We start from the raw sequence: 18,541 nt of genomic DNA on the forward strand, positions 1-18,541 counted from the left end.
AAACAGCTACAGGAACAGCTGTTGATCAGCCTCTTAATCTCAGTTTTAATGCACACCTATGCTTGGCAAGGTCCCATTTGCCTACTTTTCTTTTTACTTAGGTTGGCCTTTCTCAGAACGTCCTCCCACCAAACCATGCCATTTCCTGCCCCCACTTCATTGCAGTTGACTTTGCTTTGATCTCACCAGTCTTTGTCTCTTTAAAAGAAAAATAATCTCTTTATAACCGAGTGTCATTGCACGCCGTGGGTACCATTGCAAGGACAAAGATTATAAATATTAGAATAGCTGGCTGTTGAGATTGTGAGTGATAGTGGTGAGATGGGAGGGACTCCAAGTAATATCACAAGGATGAGCAAATCTTTCTCCTTTCCTCTGGAGAAATTCCATTTGCAAAAGTGGGGGTGCTATGATGTGGCTGTCAGAGTCTTAGAAAATGATGAAGCTTGTGGAATGGACAGTTGGGAGATAAGGTACTAATGTAAATTGCTCTGTACTTCTAGTAGGGAATAGTGCCTGTTGTGATGCAGTCCTTGCCCACAAGTAAAACCCTGTCAGGTTTCTCGTCCCTATGTGTCCCCAGGTTTGAGCACAATCTGGTCATGCATAAAGATGCATTAGGATTCAATTCTCAAAATGATCAGTCTTGCTACGCATCTTTTACAAAAACAAAGAGATTCAAGTCCATGAAAATCCTCATTAGCCAGACATCAATATTCTGAGACTAAAGACAGTAGCTGTTGAAAGAAGCATATACTTGCAAAGCATATTATTATTTATCAAAGTGAACAGAAGGGAAATGCTTCTCTGATTCTATCTCTTTTTTTTTTTAATTTTGTGTAAAATATCTTTCTTATTATAATCAGAACAAAGATAATTCATGTCTCAGATTTAAATTCTAAGCTTAGCAGAATAGAAAAGAGAGGCTTGTGCTCATTTTTCATAAACAATTTAGCATTTCAATTTCAGAAAATGTATGATGCAAGTTGAATTAGCTCTGCTGGGCTATAAATGCATTCTTGTTTTGGTCCTCAATTCACTTTTATGTTGGACTCATCTGGGAAGATCTTGTCTTTCTCGGAAAGAGATGGCAGCAAATCAGTTGGGAAACAGCAGATTTCTTCAGATCTCACATTCATCTGATTTTGCAGTATGCCATTTCTAAGCTTGTGAGACAGATGGAAAACCTTAGGAGCTTGGAAACTTTGGAGACTGTTGCACTGAGATTAGTGAGATCTTCATGAACTAGGCAACAACTTCATCAATGTTGTATCAAATGTTATGTCTCTCTGCATTCCAGGAAACACCATGGGTAAATATGCAATCTCTCAGAGATACAAGAAATCTCATTTTTGTGGTAAAGGGTAGCAAAGACAACAGCATAATTGCATACTCCTGATTTACCCAATGGGGCAGCACTATTGAAATACACAAAAAGCCTGAGGAGCGTTATAAAATGTGCTGCCTGAAGATTGCTTTCTTGATCTAAGGACTGCCAGAAGCCTCTGAAAGGGTGCCATGCTGCAGAACAAAGAGCCAAGCATCGTGTGCATGCACTTAACAGGTTCACATGCTGCTGATGGAGGATACTGGCATTAACTTAGAAGAGAGTCGTAGAAGCAGAGAAGGCTGCCAGGAGATGTGGTGGTTATGCAGGTCAGTCTCCTGCATGAAGCCAAACTATTGCCTGACTAGATCAAGTCAGATGTGACCTTGAAATGGAAGTGTCATGACAGACAGCAAGAACAATCCCCTGATTATCAGCTCCCCAATAACAAATTGTAGATTTTGTTTTTCTTCCAGATGCACTGGTCGCAACCTTACCAACTCCCTCAGTTCACTGACAGCTCTCTGTTCTCTTCCAATTTATAAAGCCCTACTCACCTCACTGAAAAACCCCCATGCAAAATAACAACAAACAAACCAAAAGATACATAGCCAAGTCTTCTCAACTGTTGCTCAGAATCCCTTTTCACCCACTGCCAGTTTACAATTGTTTTAAATTATCATGTACTTAGGGAAGCAAGGATTGCTACTGAAAAAATACTTACAAACCTAATAACTAAGTGCAGTCAAGCTTTTTTAATAGCTAGGTTTCCTTGGTGGTGCCGATTTAGGCTGATTGTGATTTAAGGTTAAAAAAAATCGGCTGTGCTAGTACAAGTATGAGGTCAGTGAGTAATTTGGTGAATACTGATTTCACAGGAATGCCAGCAGAGTGTGTTAATAGAGTCAATGCTGAGCAATACAGCTTGCTTCTGTCTGCCATTGAGGCTCTTTGTCTAAAGCAGGGCTGTCTGTTTAAAGAGCATCTTCTTGTGCTCATTGAAATTATAACAACAACTTAAAACTGCTATTGCACCTGCTCACTCCCAGGCATCTGAAGATAGTCTCCAACAATGTTAAAATGAAGTTGCTCTTCATACAGAGTTAACTGGTGACATCAAACCAATGCCCAAGCGTTAAGGGTTTAAATTGGGATGTAAATGAAAGGAATAGCAGAAGTAATCCTGCTGTTAACAGGCAGGGAATGGGGTGCAGGCTAAGGAACAAAAATCATCCTCTGCTTCTGAGTTTCGATATTTCCTCATCTTTTGTTTCAAGACCCATTTAGGTTCAGATGATGCATATCTTGAGATCTTTTGGCACCAGGTGTGCAACATTAACCATCTGAGCAGGGTACATTTAGAAAATAAGGGTTGGAAGGTGTTGAAAGGGGAGATGGTTTTTTTCCCTTCCCTTCCCTGTGGAGGAGTGGTTGGCTGGAGGTGGGCCCAAAGAAAGTAGGATGGGGTGGGTTAATTCAGTGTTCTGTACTCATGAACTGTTCCACTGAGTAATTCTTTCCCCTGATTTTTGTCTAACTTATAGTTTTGCTGAGGAAGAGCTTAACTTTTGTGTACTGCTGAATCATGTGGTGTTGCACCTTAATTCCTCTAGGCCTGAATTTAAAAAAAAATTTAAAATTTTCTGCCTTTTTCTGTAAGAAAGGGAGAAATAAACAAAGAAACCTAGAAGCAAAAATCTCAAGTGACGTTATCTGTCCAGAGACTTCTGTGTTACTAAGAAATTAAAGAGCATCAGGGAACACTTCTGGACATGGATTTTTTTTTAAAAAACTTTTAAATTATTAGAAGAGCTGCTGGCATGGTTTTGGTCCAGACTACCTACCATTCTCCCAAAACAGTTCTGGGCATATTTCAGGAGTCACTGTGGGCCCAGGCCCATTCCTGGTAAACCACTTGAATGTGGCCACCCTGTTTTGGAGGATATTATGGACTCCTAAGTTTCATTGATATATCCTACTAGTTCACCCAGTGACTTGTGTTTTATTAGAATACTAAACTGCAGTTCCTGAAAAGAAATTAAAACTTGATTTTAATATCAAAAGAGATGGAACATTCCCCGCTTTTTTTGAGAATTTATTCCTCTTAATCATTTGAGCTTACTGTCTGTTTCGAAGTACATGGCTCCAATTTCTAGTCACTGATTGTTATTTTAATTTTTTTTCTGTTAGCCTGTGGTCATTCAGTACTTCCTTCTTCGGAAGATACTTATACACTGTAATCAAACTTGATTTTTATAACAGATTGTGTTTTTCAGGTCTCTGTTCATAAGGCATTTTCTAGAGCTCTGTAATAAATACTGCTGCTCTCTTCTGTATTAACACCCATTTTCAACATCCTTTTAAATAAGGATAGCTAATGCAGTTATGCAGACTTGTAGTGTAGTCTTAGTTCTCAACTCCCTCCTTCCTACCATTTCTCTCTGCATTATTTTCCAAGCCGTGCCAATTCTCAGCATTGCACTTGGAGACTTTGTTCAGCTACTGTCTCCTGCAGTTCCTCCCAGAGTCACTGCTGTCCAGCCTACAGCCTCCCGTGCTGTAGGCAGAGCCTCTGTTTCTTGTACAATTGTATGTTTGGGTACAATTTGTTTGAAAAGGTCCAGGTCGTCCCAGAATGACTCAGATCGCTCTGTACAACTGCCCTGTCTGCTCAAGTAACTCTAATCAGGCGAATCTGTGTTGTCCATAAATGTTGTGGGAAGTGATATTTACAGCCTTGAAACAATTTTACTATCTTCATTTAATAATAACCACAAATATAATAAAGATGTCAGACTAACAAGGCCCTGCAAAAGTATCTTTCTGTCAACAGCAATTCATTGACCTTTATTTCCTAATTTTTCTTATTTATTTAATTTTTATGCTACATCGGGTTGCTATCTCTGCTCAGTGATGACATTCAGGCTTCAGCATCATATTCTTTGGGATAGATTTCTGTGAGCGTAGAGTGGTTTCTCAAGACTAGAAAAGCCTTAGTAAGGGAATGTCCTGAGCCAGTTTCACTGTGAACTACAAGGGGACAATGTCAAAATGCAGCTATCTGGCAATGAAAATAGTATTTGAAAATGGAGATAGTATTGTGGAGAAGCTTTTGCCTGGCCAATTCTGTATTCTCACCAAAGTCTTTTATAAAGTATCCATCTAATTCTAAAAGGCAATGTATTAGAGAGAAAAAAAAAACAATTTAACCTAAGTAGCAGTTGATGAATGTGACTGGTTGGAAATCTGGAGTAAAGTCTGATTGTAAGTCTGGAGTAAAGTAGAAGCTAAAACTTTTATCCTCATCTGTTCTGATATATCAAACACAGAGCACAGCCCTGCATGAACTTTAAGGTTCTCAAGTTTCCTTAGGCCAAAGACATGCACATAGTTTATAGAGTCAAAATAAACAATTAGCAGAGCTTTTAAAAAACGGCTAATCCATTTCTATTTGTTATTAGCCCAGCTGGTGAATTATTTGCTTCTCAGCATGCCTGCTAACCATCTAGAAGTTTCTACTGTTATGCTCCTGACCATGTATAACACACAACATTCACTTCTAACTTTTTATTTACAACAGACTTTCCTCTTTACACTTTAGCTGTTAAATAGGCTCTTGAAATATTTGCTTGGAGTAATAAGTATTTCCAAGTATGTAATTTCTTGCTTTTCCCGTTCACAGTCTTGAAAGCAGAAATGAACTTCAAGTGCTAAAAGCCGTTCAGTTTTACTTTTCAGCAGTAAATAACTTAGGCTATCTCCTAAGTTACAGAACTTTGCATTGTAGAAAATGTAAGCCAAACACAATCTTCAAGTATAGTCACATACTTAGAAAATAATTGCTGGCATTTCCTTATAACCATGAAGCAGTAGCTGGGTTTTTCTTGTGCTCAGCCCTCTCAGGCTGAGGAACCCCAAAGATGGTGCCAGAAACTTGAAAGCTATTCACTGATGCACGGGACAGCCTCAGGCACATCCTGCAGAGGTAAAGGATGGTTTGTTTATCCACAAGGAATATTTCTGCCAGTAAAACTACTGCAATTTGCAGATAGCAATGAGTATGTTATGCAACAGAGAGTTAGTACCTACTGAAAGGACCCTGCTTTTAGGAACAGTGTGATTTTTGGATCCACCACTTGTTCAGAATCCTTAGTGAGCTGGAATAACTTTACGTCACGACAAATCTTTTAATCATTTAGTGGTTTTAATTTTCTTGTTTTCTTTCCATTACATCCCTTGGGAATATTAGGATTATCTGTGTGTTTTGCACTCTTTGCCATATCCAAAAATGAAGATGGATGCTCTATCTGCAGGGATCTTAAAGCAACAAATTTGGACTTTGTGACAGAATTTGTTTATTTCCTGATACCAGCATGTATGAGAAACCAAAGGAATAATTTGAGCAAGCAGTCAGCTCTTAATTATCTGCACACCCAACCTGAGTTGAATTAAGCAGAGGCAAATTAGAATGGGAGTTGAAACATTAGGTCATGTTTTACCATCCTGTACGGCACAGGCTAGTTTTAGCCTTCCAAAGGTCTAATGTAAAACTCTGGGATGCTGTTACCTACCTGACCTTCCACTCCCATGCCCAGAAAAACCTTGCAGGAGGAAAAATCGCTGTGCAAAGCTATGGTTTACCAATGCAGAGAGCACAAATAGCCTTGCTTTTCCTTCCCTCCCCCAGTATCAAATCGACAGTGTAGGGACACGTGGAAAAGTTGGCAAATCCAAAGGAAACGGGAAGCAGGGACTGCTGAGCAGGGACACTCAGAGTTAATATACTTTCAGCAGTATTAATTCTCTATTGCACCCTATTGTTTTCTTCTGTACATCACAGGAGTCGGAGTGCCTTGTGGGGAGAGTCAGGCCATGACAGCACAGTCACTGACTGAATAAGCTCCTCTGCAGTGGTTGAGGAGAGGGCTTTGCCTGTGTACACGGGGGTTTGGGACTGGAGTCCTGAGTAGTGCTCTTTTTCAGATACTGTCCCACTACTTCTTCATTTCAGTCGTCCCACAGTCTGGGTGCGGAGAAGATGCTTCCGGTTGGTAGACACAGTGGAGCAGCAGAGCTGGAATCACTCTGTCTTTTTCAAGACAAACAACACTTGGATGCATCTCTCTGTTTACATGGTAGATGTAAACTGCAATCCTCTAGGGTCTGAGTTTAAACAAAAATCATTACACTGCTTCGTTTCAAGACATCAGAGAGCTCTCCCTAAAAATCTCAGGCCAGGCCCCTAAAATCAGTAGCGGCATTTGAAAAAACCCACGTAGCTAGAGTATATGCTGCCCACAGTGGCACTCAGCAAGTGAGCTAGAGCAGCAACATATAAGATGTACCAGTAGCCTAGCTAGAGAAGATAAATTCAAGCTAGATCAGAAGCCTAAATGCTTCCTTATAGGGATAACTCAGGCAAGCAGAAGACTTCAATGGAAACTACAGGAGTTCAATAACTACGTAATGGAGATCGCCCTTATGTCAACCTTGGCTATGCATGGGATGGAAAAGGAGATCTTTCATTAACTGTATAGGAGGCTGTCACTACAGCTATCCATATCATACTCTGTCAAGTAGAATGCAATTTGTCAGTTTCTGTGTAGCAAATTATGATGATATCCATTTAAAAACATGTTTGCAAGCAGTCAGCTGGCAAGTGCATTGTACACTGTCCCATCTGTTACCACAGTAATTGGGTCATCCAATTCAGAAGTTGTTTTGCCCGTGTAGTGACAGAAGCAATGACCTCATATGAAGAAAGCCTGTATCTGACCAGGGATTCTAACAGTGGGCTAGAGGAAACAAAATATTCCTATGGAACCAACTGGAAACAGCAGACCCCCATTAGGCACGTGTCCAACTGAGGCTCTGGAGCAGGTCTAATTGCACCTCAGAAATGATGCTGAAGGAAAACAAGGAAAAAGGTTCTGAAAGTTATCATTACAGAGAGGACTGCAACCTACCTAAAGAGCAGGTTGGCAGGACTAGCTGTCTTCCTGTCCAGCGCTACAGATCACCAGCTTCAGCACCCTTCTGTTAACACCAGGTACTGCCCCTGTGAAAAAAATGATACTGAGAAGGTACTGGTGTATATTAAATTTTTAGGGTGGCAATTTTTATTTGGAGTTTCCTTTTTAAGAAGAGTTAATAACAGAGTTGGTTTCTGATTTCAAGATAATCAGGTTTTTGATTACAACATTTACAAAGTTATAATGCCCATTTTACCTGTTCATGGGAGGAGAATCAGGCCTTCTTGTACATTATTCGTTTTCTCTTCTCTCTCTGTCTTTCAGGGCAATTATCCATTAGAATAACTTTGCTAGGATTATAACTCGCCTCTATCCCTAGCAATTTTAAAAGAGGGAGTACCTGCCTTTCTTAAAGTTAGGCTTTAGTCTGAACAAGAAATAATTTTTACAAAAGGCTTATGCTACCTAATCAGAGTAGATTTTTTTTGTCTGTCTTTAACCCCCAAACCTTTTGATTTTCTTCTCTGAGACAAGCACCATTACTACATGTACAGAATGAGTTTCTGAGAGTTCAGATGTCCATGATGCCTTGGCCACCTCTTGCAAGTACAAAGTCAGGTAAGAGCTTTTTGTAGTGAAACTCAACAGCTTCTTATTGACATAGATATACAGATAATATGTAAAAGAAACTGAGAAACTTCCCCTCAAATGTGAGGGAAGCACCTTATAGGTTAGTTTGAGATTAAGCACCAAAAATATATACTTTCTGAATGAAGTCCAAAACTGATTTAGTGGAAAGAAAGCCAAAGTAGGAAGACAAAAGTAAAGTTGAATCTTTCTAAAATGAAGCTCCATGATACTCTCCCACTAGCTCAGACTTTGTGACCACCAGGGTCACTTCTGGCCTTATAGCCAGCAAATCTCCGCTGCCAGCAATGTGTGAGTGGAATTTTCAGCTACATCAGCCATTTCCATCACTTCTTTTACGCTGGACTTCAAAATTCCCCAAAGTAATTAAGAGAGTCATCACTTGAACAAGACAACAGTTGCTGAAAATCATTAAAGTTTGACTTAATCTAGCAGACTGCATCACTGCTGATCAATCCATTTCTAAGATGAGCCTGTAAAATATGCTGTGAACGATGTCCAGCACATTTCTGCCAGCTTGGGCAAAGGGGGGCTCCTTTGTTGCTACAGATAAGTGAGCTGATTTTTGAAAGAGGAGCTAAATGGTAGGACTGAGGCAGACAGGGTAATATTCAAACATCTTTTCAATACATGGGATCATGTTATCCATGTAACGTCAAGCCCCTCAGTGCAAATAATCTTTGTGTACTCTTCTGATGGCACTTGGAGGCCCAGTTTTTTAGGCATCCACACCATCTTAGCCTTGTGGGAAACATGTGCTGTGTGTTATGAGATTGGTCTACTTGGACCACTAATAAAACTAAACATTTATTTGGATGCCCAGCTTTATAGTAGGGCAGATTATTATTTTTTTTTTTAAATTTTCCTGCACTGCTAAGAAACCTGGAATTTGTTCACATACGATCCCTTCATACTGTAGGCATGGTACTCTCTCTGAGCAGCCGCTAAAGCACACAATGCTCAACTTCATCTAAATTGTTTTTCTTAACCAGGTCTCCTTTTTCCTACAGAAGTAGCCTCACACTTATGGGACAGCCAGAAGGTGTGCCAACATCCATGGTAAGTTTATAACATATCTGCTGACAGATGTGATTGACAGGAGACTTTGAAGGTGAGGGTCTCAGTTTCTCTTCCTTGTAGTATCCACAACCTTTCTTTGATGATCCTAGCTTGAGGCAGCGACACGAACTGATGCACCCAGGAGGGTCTGTTAAACCGCTGCCTTTAAAACAAACATCATCAATGTTTTACAGATCAGCCAGCAGGGGTCCTGCCTTTGCCAGTGATGAAAATACACTTAAAGGTCTCGTCGTGAATTGGGTCATGTTCTTCCTGGTGGAGCTTACTGGGCGTTGAATTCAGTCCTTTCCCCCATGCATATAAATATTATACTCATAATAATAATCACAGCAGTAATACGTTTATTATGTTTATTATCACTGTGCCAAGCAGCTGTATTCATGGGGGAAGACCCTATTTTGTTAGATGTTACACAAGCATAGAATAAAGCAGGCGGCCCCAGCTGAAGGGACTAATGATCTAAGTAGGAGGCAGGATTCAAAGCTGGATATAGACCAGCTGGCGCAGGAGGCCAAGGAAACAATAAGACAGCACTAATCAGTGAATATGCTGTGATCTCAGCATAACAACTCTCTGTTGACATGCTTTCAGTAGAAAAGCGTTTTCCCCCCTTGAAACAATAAGGAAATAAAAGTTTTAAGAAGTAATTAAAAAGAGGATAGTATATTAATCTTGCATGTTTATTGGGGTCAACTCCTAATTGTAAAAGGGCAAGTTCAGAAGAAAACCCAGGAGTGCTTGTTTGAAAATCTAACATAAGGACTAACGCTTGTCTTAGGGTAGAGAGATAGACAATGGGGAACCTAGAAAAGTAAGAATGACACAAAATGGAGCAAAAAAGAATATAGAAGAATAGGAGTGACATGTTCAAAGAGGTGAGTTCGAGAAATACACTTTGCAGTAGCATTCTGATCAGACAAGGGTAAATTTACCAATGCTGCAGGAAAAAAAAGTGTTCTAGTAATCAAAACAAGAGACAATGAGAGCCTGGAGGAGATTTTAGCTGAGCATGTGTTGACTACATCTCTACAGGTATTCACTCAAATAGAATAGTGAAGTACCACTTTAAATAGAAAAGGGCAATTTCTATCAAACAAATAGATTAGAAAATCTTTACAATCCAGAATTTCTTGTAGTCACATAATTAATACATTGCTCATCTTAAATAACACTCATCAGCTTCAAATCATACTTCTCCCTAATTTCTTTTTTCCTTTGGACATTATTTTAAAAAGTCATGACTATCCACAACTAGAATAGTAGTACACACAATTAGACCTCTTGAACAGTGTACTGTAGGACAAAGTGTTCAGTTAACACTAGTGTTACTAGATATCTTATTCACGCTATACATGTTGCGGAGCAGTGCATTTAGCTTACAGTGTTATTTGATAGCATTAGTGGACAAAAAACTTTGTAGATCTTGGCTCTCTAAATCCATGCACCAGTACTGAATGATTCCTGCAATGTAATTTAATCTTTTCCATGAGATTTTTAACTACAATTGAAAGGGCTTGTTTGCTTATACAAGTTTAATTCTTCTTTATATAAAATTATAATGCTACACCTACAGCTTTAAAAACACCAGAATAGTTTTCTGCTAACTGTAAGTCTTGACTGGTTTCAACATCTTTTTCCCCACCTATTATATTTAGTGCAAAAAGGATTTCTGGACAACAATATTAAAAAAAAAAATCTTGTACCTTGGTTGACACTATAAATTGACTAACCCTCATGGAAACACTATCAGCAATTACCTCTATTTTTTTTTCCTAAATAAAAATAATATAAGGAGTTGGAACTATTTCTCTAACTTTCTGGCAAAGATAAAATTACTTTTCTCTGTGTTGTACAGTTTCCCCTCTAGATGGTAGAAGAGAACAAACTCTAAGGTACTTGCACTGTGAAGACTGGGATGATACTAAAGAAAAACAATGTTGCCTGTGAAGTACAATGCAAAGAAGCTGAAAAGTCATGCTATATTAAATTATCTTTGTGTTCTGTTTTCATTTGACATAGGTAAGAAAAGTTATGCTGGATACACTGATGGTTCCCAGTAAACTCAAACCTGGAATTTTGAAGGAGTGTTACTATCAAAAACTTTCACGCACTATGATTTGCCTTTGCATGACTGTTCTGAAAATCCCTTCTTAAGAATACAAACATCATTATTTAAATAGTTTTTTTAATATAAGACGTTATTTCAATACTCCTGGACATCTTCTGTTTTCTTTTTATGAAATCCTTCTCTTGATTTCCTTAAATGCAGTTGAACTGAAATCTCCACATGTCCAATAGTTACTGCCCGGATCCTGAACTGCTTCCATGAAGCTTTACCCTTTTCATATTAGTTATGAGTAATTCTTATTAAACTTCAATTTTTGAAATTTCTCATTTTGTAAATCACAAAATGTCCTTCCAGGTTTTTAGTTTCAAGCTGTATTACACAGAGAGTCTTCTACATATCAAAATGTTCCTGAATGAAGAGTAGTAGAGCTCACAAAAAGATTCAATATAAACCATCTTCTTTTCAATTCACTAGTAAATGGAAAAAAAGAATCCTTCTATATTTACATGTGCTTGCCTTGTGGCCACTGGTTTTATTAAAGGTCAAGAGATCCCTCCCAGCAGCAGGAAAAGAAAGCAGGCTGCAAAAGTACCTCAAGTCTAGACATAGAAGGCCTCATATTGGTAGAATGAATCACAAGCTATAAAGTATATGTAGTAAACCTCTGTTCATTTCTTCTGTTGTCTTTAATTTTACATCAATAGGTCCTGATTCTAATTCACTATTATTTGAAAATATTAAAAATCATTATCCCATGATCTCTGAAAGAGGATAAGTGAGCAGGTAACATTCTCTTTTGATAACAGTGAAGGCCATCAGTGCTATGACTTTACCTAGAAAAAAATACCCAACCACTTTCTCTCTCAGTTGTTCAGCATTGTTTCTTGCAATACCGTGTATCTGTAGTTCATCCACAGGCCACCACGGTCCCTATGCCCAAGTTTCCAATGTCAAAAGGAATCAGGACTTGAAAACAAACCCATTCCCCTTCATTCTGAAGCAAAACACAGGAGTAATTTCTAGCTCATCTCTGGCGAGTTTCATTCACCCATGTAAGATACCTTACGGCACTTTCACATCATTATTTCCTTAACTGCGGAATCAAATTCTTGGTGTCCCCACACACACACTTTTTCCAATCTTTTCTGGATTCTTCCAAAACTAGTGTTTGCAGGGCCAGAGTTAAAAACACCTGTGCAAAGACAAAAGAGATTTTTTAGTGCCAGACTAACATTTCTATTGATGAGATCATTCTAGATGTCTTACAACATTGCTACGCTGTGCTTGGGTGCTACACTGGCAACCTTCACTCCTGCATTTCCCAACTGTCACATGACTGTCTTTGCGACTTCTCCATGTTGTCCAGTGAATTGCCTTTTACTGTTTAAATCCTAAACCAAAAACGTTCCACTGAAGAGTAACACTCACCGTATGGAACCGGTGGCAGGGTCAGAGAATCAGAGCAGCACTCGCTTCCACACGCAACTGGTAGAAACTGTAGAGCAAATGACAAAATGAGTAGACACCCAGGTAACTAGGATATAACGGGGAAATTATAGCCATTGTGCAGAGGTTACGCATCACAAATCCATTAGTATTCTTTGAACGCTAAGGGTGATCCTGTCAAGAAAGTATATTTGTATTTCCAGATTGCTGGGGGTAAGGTTTTTCACCTACAGGAATCAAATAATCACAGAATAGTAGGGAGTACTCCCTCCTGGATTAATAGCCGTTTAAAAGTAAATAACAGGATGAGAATAAATGTCAAGTTGGAAATTAGTATGAAGGAATCTGTCCTGTTGAACACATTAAGTTTTTGGAAGAGGAGATGAGAAGACAAAGTTAGCAAGGATATGAAATAATTCAGGATAATCGAAGCTTGATTACAGAGTTGCAACAGATTTCACAATGTTCAATTGTGGGGCAATTTAAAGACTGTTAACATTTAATATTGATAAATGTAAACAGGAAAAAGCAACTCTTGATTATACATACACATTAGGCTCTACATTACCTATTACCTTTGAGAAAACAGATTTGAAGTCACTGGGGATGATGTTAGGAATTCTTGGTAAAGGAATCTAAAACAAAACATTATGTTACCCCATAAATCTATAGTCTCTCCCTTTCAAAAACAGATATAGAAAAGAGTGAAAAGAAAGAACAAAGACATCAATAACTGTCATATAATGAGAGATTAACTAGACTCCTCAGTGAGGACAAGAGACAACTCAGGATATATAAAGTTATGAATAGCATGGGGGAGGTGATTAAGCAATGATTACTCACTCATTCCTCACAGCACAAGAGCAAGACAGCACCCAATGAAATTACAAGGCAGCTGCTTTAAAACAAACCAAAGGAAGTACTTTTTCATACAGCACGTAATTAAATAGCGGAACTCATGGGATACTGTGGAAAAATATAAGTGAATTCAAAAAATATTAGACATGTAACATAGGCCTATCAGTGGCTATTAAACATGATATTCCAGATGAAATTTCCATCTTGGGAAGTCCTGATGGCTAGAAGCTGGACAAGTACACAGTAAAAGTATTGCTTTGTATTTGTCATGTTTCTTGTATACCTTGTCTAAGCATCCACAATTGTCACTGTTGGAGACAAGAGACCTAAATAACCTTTTGGTCTGACTGCTTATGTCTACTTTTTATACCTTGTAGGTGGTCCTGCCAGTAGAGAAGGGGGCGGCAGACAGTGATGTACAATTTCCATGTGCAAATTAGTTTATAAATCAAATATGGCAGTGGTGCAAAGATACTCAAGCTCGGTCTGTTCAAGCTCCTTTGAGTGTAGGAGAGCTTTCTAGTCTAAGTGCAGCGTATCATGAATGTACCTTTTCTGAGCCAGTTTTGGGTCCAGGAGTGTGCTCACTTGCATTTAGCCCTGTTGAATGTCCCTTGGCTCCATGCAATACCAGTTCAAGTATCTCTTACAGCAGGGCTTCCCTTTCAAGGGGCACAGACTCTGCACAATGTGACTGGCACTGCACTGCTGGCTCCACACATCTGTACTACCCTGTAAGCAAGCTAGTAAAGCTCTCCCAGAAGGAGGTGCACCAAAGACTGCGTTGAGGAGGCATGAAACCAAGCTCTCCGGGTGACAGCTCAGGTTTGCAAGCGGAATCTACCTTCTCCTTCTTTTGGATTGTACTAGCCTTCCGTGACTGTGAGCTGTAGAGCTGACGGTATTTTACTTATGTGTTTCAAAGCTACTAGCTAAACAAGAAAAGGAACGCTGAAATTCAGGAATAGTAATGTTCAATAGTAATAATTCTTCTAATAATAATTCCAGTTTTCTTTCATTCCCTCTTCCCACTCTCAGCTTCTCGTCTCCCTCCTCAGTGCTTTCATCCTAATACCATCTTGCCTTTCTTCTCAAACTTCTCTCCCACCCCCCTCTTGCTGATACACCTCCCTCACCAATTCTGTCCTCCTAACCATAGCTCCCTTTGCTTCTGTTCCTTTGTATCTGTAGCCAACTTTGCTCTGGTTCCCTTTACCGGGCTTCTTGTGCTAACCCACTTCAGAATTGCCATCTTCCTCCTTCTTGTGCTCTTGCTCCTGGCTTTCTCCATCTGTCTTTTTCTCCTTCCAGCTGTTTTCCGGAGCAGCTGTTTCCACCACCGCACAAAGCCCAGATGGCTGATTACTGACTATAGAGAGACAGGCATGCTCTTCTCAGTTCCTGTGCCTGGAGCCCTGTGATGTCCCACTCTGCTCCTGTAGTGGCAGAAATAGATGGAGTCTAGTCACACGGCAGAAATGTGAAGGGCTGAAGAATGCTTGTGGTCTTCAGAGATGTTATATACTGACCTCCCAAGTCTCCACATGGATTGTGTGTGGTTTTTTTCCCCAGAACTCTGGCAGTTGGTCGCTCTTGAGTAGTTTCACAAAGACAGTGAAAGGCATTTGCTTGATTCCAGGAAAACTACCACCTCTAAACTCGAAGTCACCATCCCAGAGGTACAAGATTTCCATGGTGAAAAAGCTTTGAGAATATCTGTAGTGTGTGCGTAATAAATCACTTTTATTCTGTTCCCAAAAGCAGGTCAATGGTTTTAGCCGAAGCTCAACAAGCAGGCTGCTTGTGGCGGACACAGCCCATGGAAAGTTCCATCCAGATAGTTTCAGGCTGGCAAATTTTAAACAACTGGGAAGAGGGACTTCTAATGGAAAACGTTAGGAAGTCTTATGCATGGCTACCCAGTCCTTCCAAACGGCTTACTCTCCCTACTTAAAGTATGTGTGTGCATGTATGTATGTATGTATATATATTTATATATATTCAAACTAGCACCACTTAATACTGTTAAGAGAATGTCATTGCTGTAAAACTCCTTCCCTACTGAACAATTTTTGCATGGGTTTTCCAGCACAGCACACAGTTGCACAGCACAAACAGGACACTTTGAACGCATCACACTACTGTGTTAGGCCACTACTACAGTTTCAGCTACCATAGTTGGCAATTATTTGAAGAAGAGAAAATTACGAGCCTATTAACGAGCCTGAAACCAAGCCTGCAAAGAACCTTTGGGGTATTACAGGTTCTAAGCACGTCAGCAGCGTGAGCCGAACAGAAAGCTTTGCAACGTTGCCCGAGTTCTCCTTGCAACACAATACTACATTGTCCGGGGCAAGCGTAAAAACACTCCTTCTGCAGATAGATGATCTTGGCAGAAGTACCTTTTTAATGGCCATATTTCACTTACAAGATAAACATATCAGTTAAAACTCCTACTCCTTTTTCATTTTTTTCCCCCCATCAAGGAAAAGTCACTCTTTCCCCAAATCACACGCATCTTAGTTTCCAGCAATGTGAACCACAAGCTGAATGCTTGGTGATTGTCCGTTAAAAACATTAGTACTTGTAAGAACAATGACTGAAAAAACCGTATCTGGGTTAAAAAAAAAAACCAGTAAAATCTTCTTACAACTGTTTTGGTTGTGAAACTCCAGCTCTCCTCTGCTTGGGACAGCTGGAACTGGCAGCTTGGCCCTGCAGGTGTCAGAGAGGTTAAACCAGAGGAAATTGGTTTTAGCTGTGGCTTTCGGTGCGTACTTGGTTGGCTCGAGCTCACCTGGCGCACGGTAAGCCCGGTACCACTGCGAGGGGGGGCCCTGCGCCCGTACCAGGCCCACTCGCTGTCACCACACGCGCAACGCCCCTCCGCCCTCGCCAAGCCACCCGTTTACGAGCCCCGTGCGAGCTCCTCTCCTCCCGGTGCCCACTCGCATCGCCGCCGGGCACTGCCGCCGAGGCTTTCACCGCTCTGCCCCTCAGCCGGCCCGGGGCTGCCGGAGCGCAGCGGAGCGGGGCCGGGCGGGGGACCCCCGGGAGGGGACGCGCCGGATGTTTTTCACTTCCCGTCACAGCCGCGACGCCGCAGGGAGGGGGGCGGGGGCTCCCTCAGGACAGAGCCGTTGCCTTTCAAATTCGAATCCGGCCGGAGCAGCCGGCCGTTATAACAGACCACCCCCACACGCGCGCTTAGCCACCTGCCCCCCCCCCCCCCCCGCCTTCTCCCGGGGGCGACGGGACGCGGCAGGTGAGACCCCGGGGATGCCGAGAGCTCCCGGCTCCGCGCTCCCCGCCCGCGGGGCCCGGCCAGCGCCCGCCCCGCCCCCGGCCGTTGGCGGCGGCCCCGCCCCGCCGAGCGCCCCCTGCGGCCCGGCGCGGTGCGGCGGGGCGGCGGCCGGCGCGCGCGGAGCGGAGCGGGGCGGTGCGGTGCGGTGCGGGCGGGCTCGGCCGGGTGGCGCGCGCAGGTGCGCGCGGGCCGGGGGGGGGGGCGCGTGGCCGGGCGGCGGCGGGGATGCAGCATGGCCGAGCCGCCCGGCGCCCCGCACCGCACCACCGGCTCCACCTTGCTGCACCCGCTGAGCGGGCTGCTGGGCATCCCGCTGGACCAGGTGAGGCGCCGGGCCGCGCCGCGCCGCGCCGGGCCGGGCCGGGCCGGGGGGGCGGCTCTTGCGTGTGTCCTGAAGCGGGGGTCTCCCGGCGCGGGGAGGCTTCTCTGGCGGAGACGAGCAGCCCGTCGCTGTCACGCCTTGCATCTGCCAAAGGGCCTGGGGGGCAGCGCGGAGACACCGCCCCCGCGGGAAACCTGGGGGCAGAAAGGCGTTTCGGCCAGGGAAGGCGCACGGCGGAGCAAGGTGGGGTCGGGTTGAGCCGCGCGGCTTTGCCGGGCTGGCTGGTGGATGTTACAGTGAAAGCCCTTTATTTTTCCCGGCAACGCCTGGCGCTTTTTCGTGCTCTTGCAAGGAGTCGCTGCTGCTGCTGCCGGTTGCTGTAAGTCACGGTGTGGAGCTGATTGCGGCGAAGTTTGAAATACTTAAATAGTTGAGGTGCTCGCCCGCCTCTGGTTAACCGTTTGGGAACGGGCAGCGTGCGGGAGGGCGGATGCGATGCGTCTTGTAAGAGGTCATTACGTTCAGGCGCTGCTTTTTGTCCGTAGAAAGGAGGCACAGAAGCCTCTCTCAGCCTAGTACAAGTGCCTGATGGAGTTGCAAAGCGCACGTATGGAGACATGTGAAACGCACAGGCATGCATACAAGAAAGCGGTCTTACCGGCGAGCAAGTTTGTATGAAATGCTTAACAGCGTCGCGTATTTTTGGCTGTGGTGTTGTGTGGTTGTTTATGGGCTCCTAGTTAAGCTGACCCCTAACAGGCAGAAACCGTCGCTCCCCCACCGCCACCTTTTATTGTCTCTCAAGCCTGCCTGCACCTGCTGCCTTCCTGCATTCTTTCAGCAACGAGGAAGTTAGGTCTGGAAGTTTGCGCTGACCAGAAAAAGTCTCCACCAAACTACTAGGAGGTTGAGCTGTGCTCTAAGAAACCAGGGCAGCAGGGATGTGCTGGTAAAAATCAACAGAAGGTTGAGATTTATTTGTGTTCTTCTGTTTGCAGAGTGGCTGGTGCTATGTGTCATTTTTTGCTACTGTTTGTTTTTAAAGTTGAATAAGAAATATATCACTTTAGAGATTAAACCCCTACATCTAACCATGCTAGTTTTTTCCTTTTTTAACAGAAAACAGGTTTTGGTGCAAAAAAGAGATCTGTTGCTCAACTCTGAAACAGTCATACAATAAAGGCCTATAATTATAAGCTATTAATTTAGGAGAAGGCACATGAATAGTGATAGCTTCTTTTTTGAGGTGTTCCATGCCGTGATTGATGAATACAGGGATACCAAAGGAACCAGGAATAGCAAACTTTTACTGTTCCAGCTTATTTGCGACAGCATGGCGGACGTACAGTGTTAGGCTGACTGGGTCACCCAACAATGAAGACATGACGGACTGCAGTTTTTCTTTCTAAGCTTTCCAAAACTTGTCTTTCCATTCAGCCAAGGTGATACAAAGACGATGTTGTCCGTGGAGAAAATTCTCCCCACGCTCTTCTGGGCCTGAGGATGCTTTGCTGCA

The 18,541-nt window shown here is 42.4% G+C and overlaps 1 protein-coding gene across 1 annotated transcript in view; it reads left to right on the forward strand.

Annotated features, from left to right (window-relative positions):
- Positions 1–16,903: 16,903 nt before the first annotated feature.
- Positions 16,904–18,541, forward strand: part of MBOAT1 (membrane bound glycerophospholipid O-acyltransferase 1) — a 58,711-nt gene continuing 57,073 nt past the window's right edge. The window contains exon 1 of the mRNA XM_075493757.1: positions 16,904–17,025. Within this exon, the coding sequence (XP_075349872.1) occupies positions 16,936–17,025 (90 nt within the window). The 5' untranslated portion in view covers positions 16,904–16,935. The remainder of the gene's footprint in view (positions 17,026–18,541) is intronic.

This window comes from Mycteria americana, chromosome 2 (genome assembly GCF_035582795.1).
Source record: "Mycteria americana isolate JAX WOST 10 ecotype Jacksonville Zoo and Gardens chromosome 2, USCA_MyAme_1.0, whole genome shotgun sequence".
NCBI classification, from domain to species: domain Eukaryota; kingdom Metazoa; phylum Chordata; class Aves; order Ciconiiformes; family Ciconiidae; genus Mycteria; species Mycteria americana.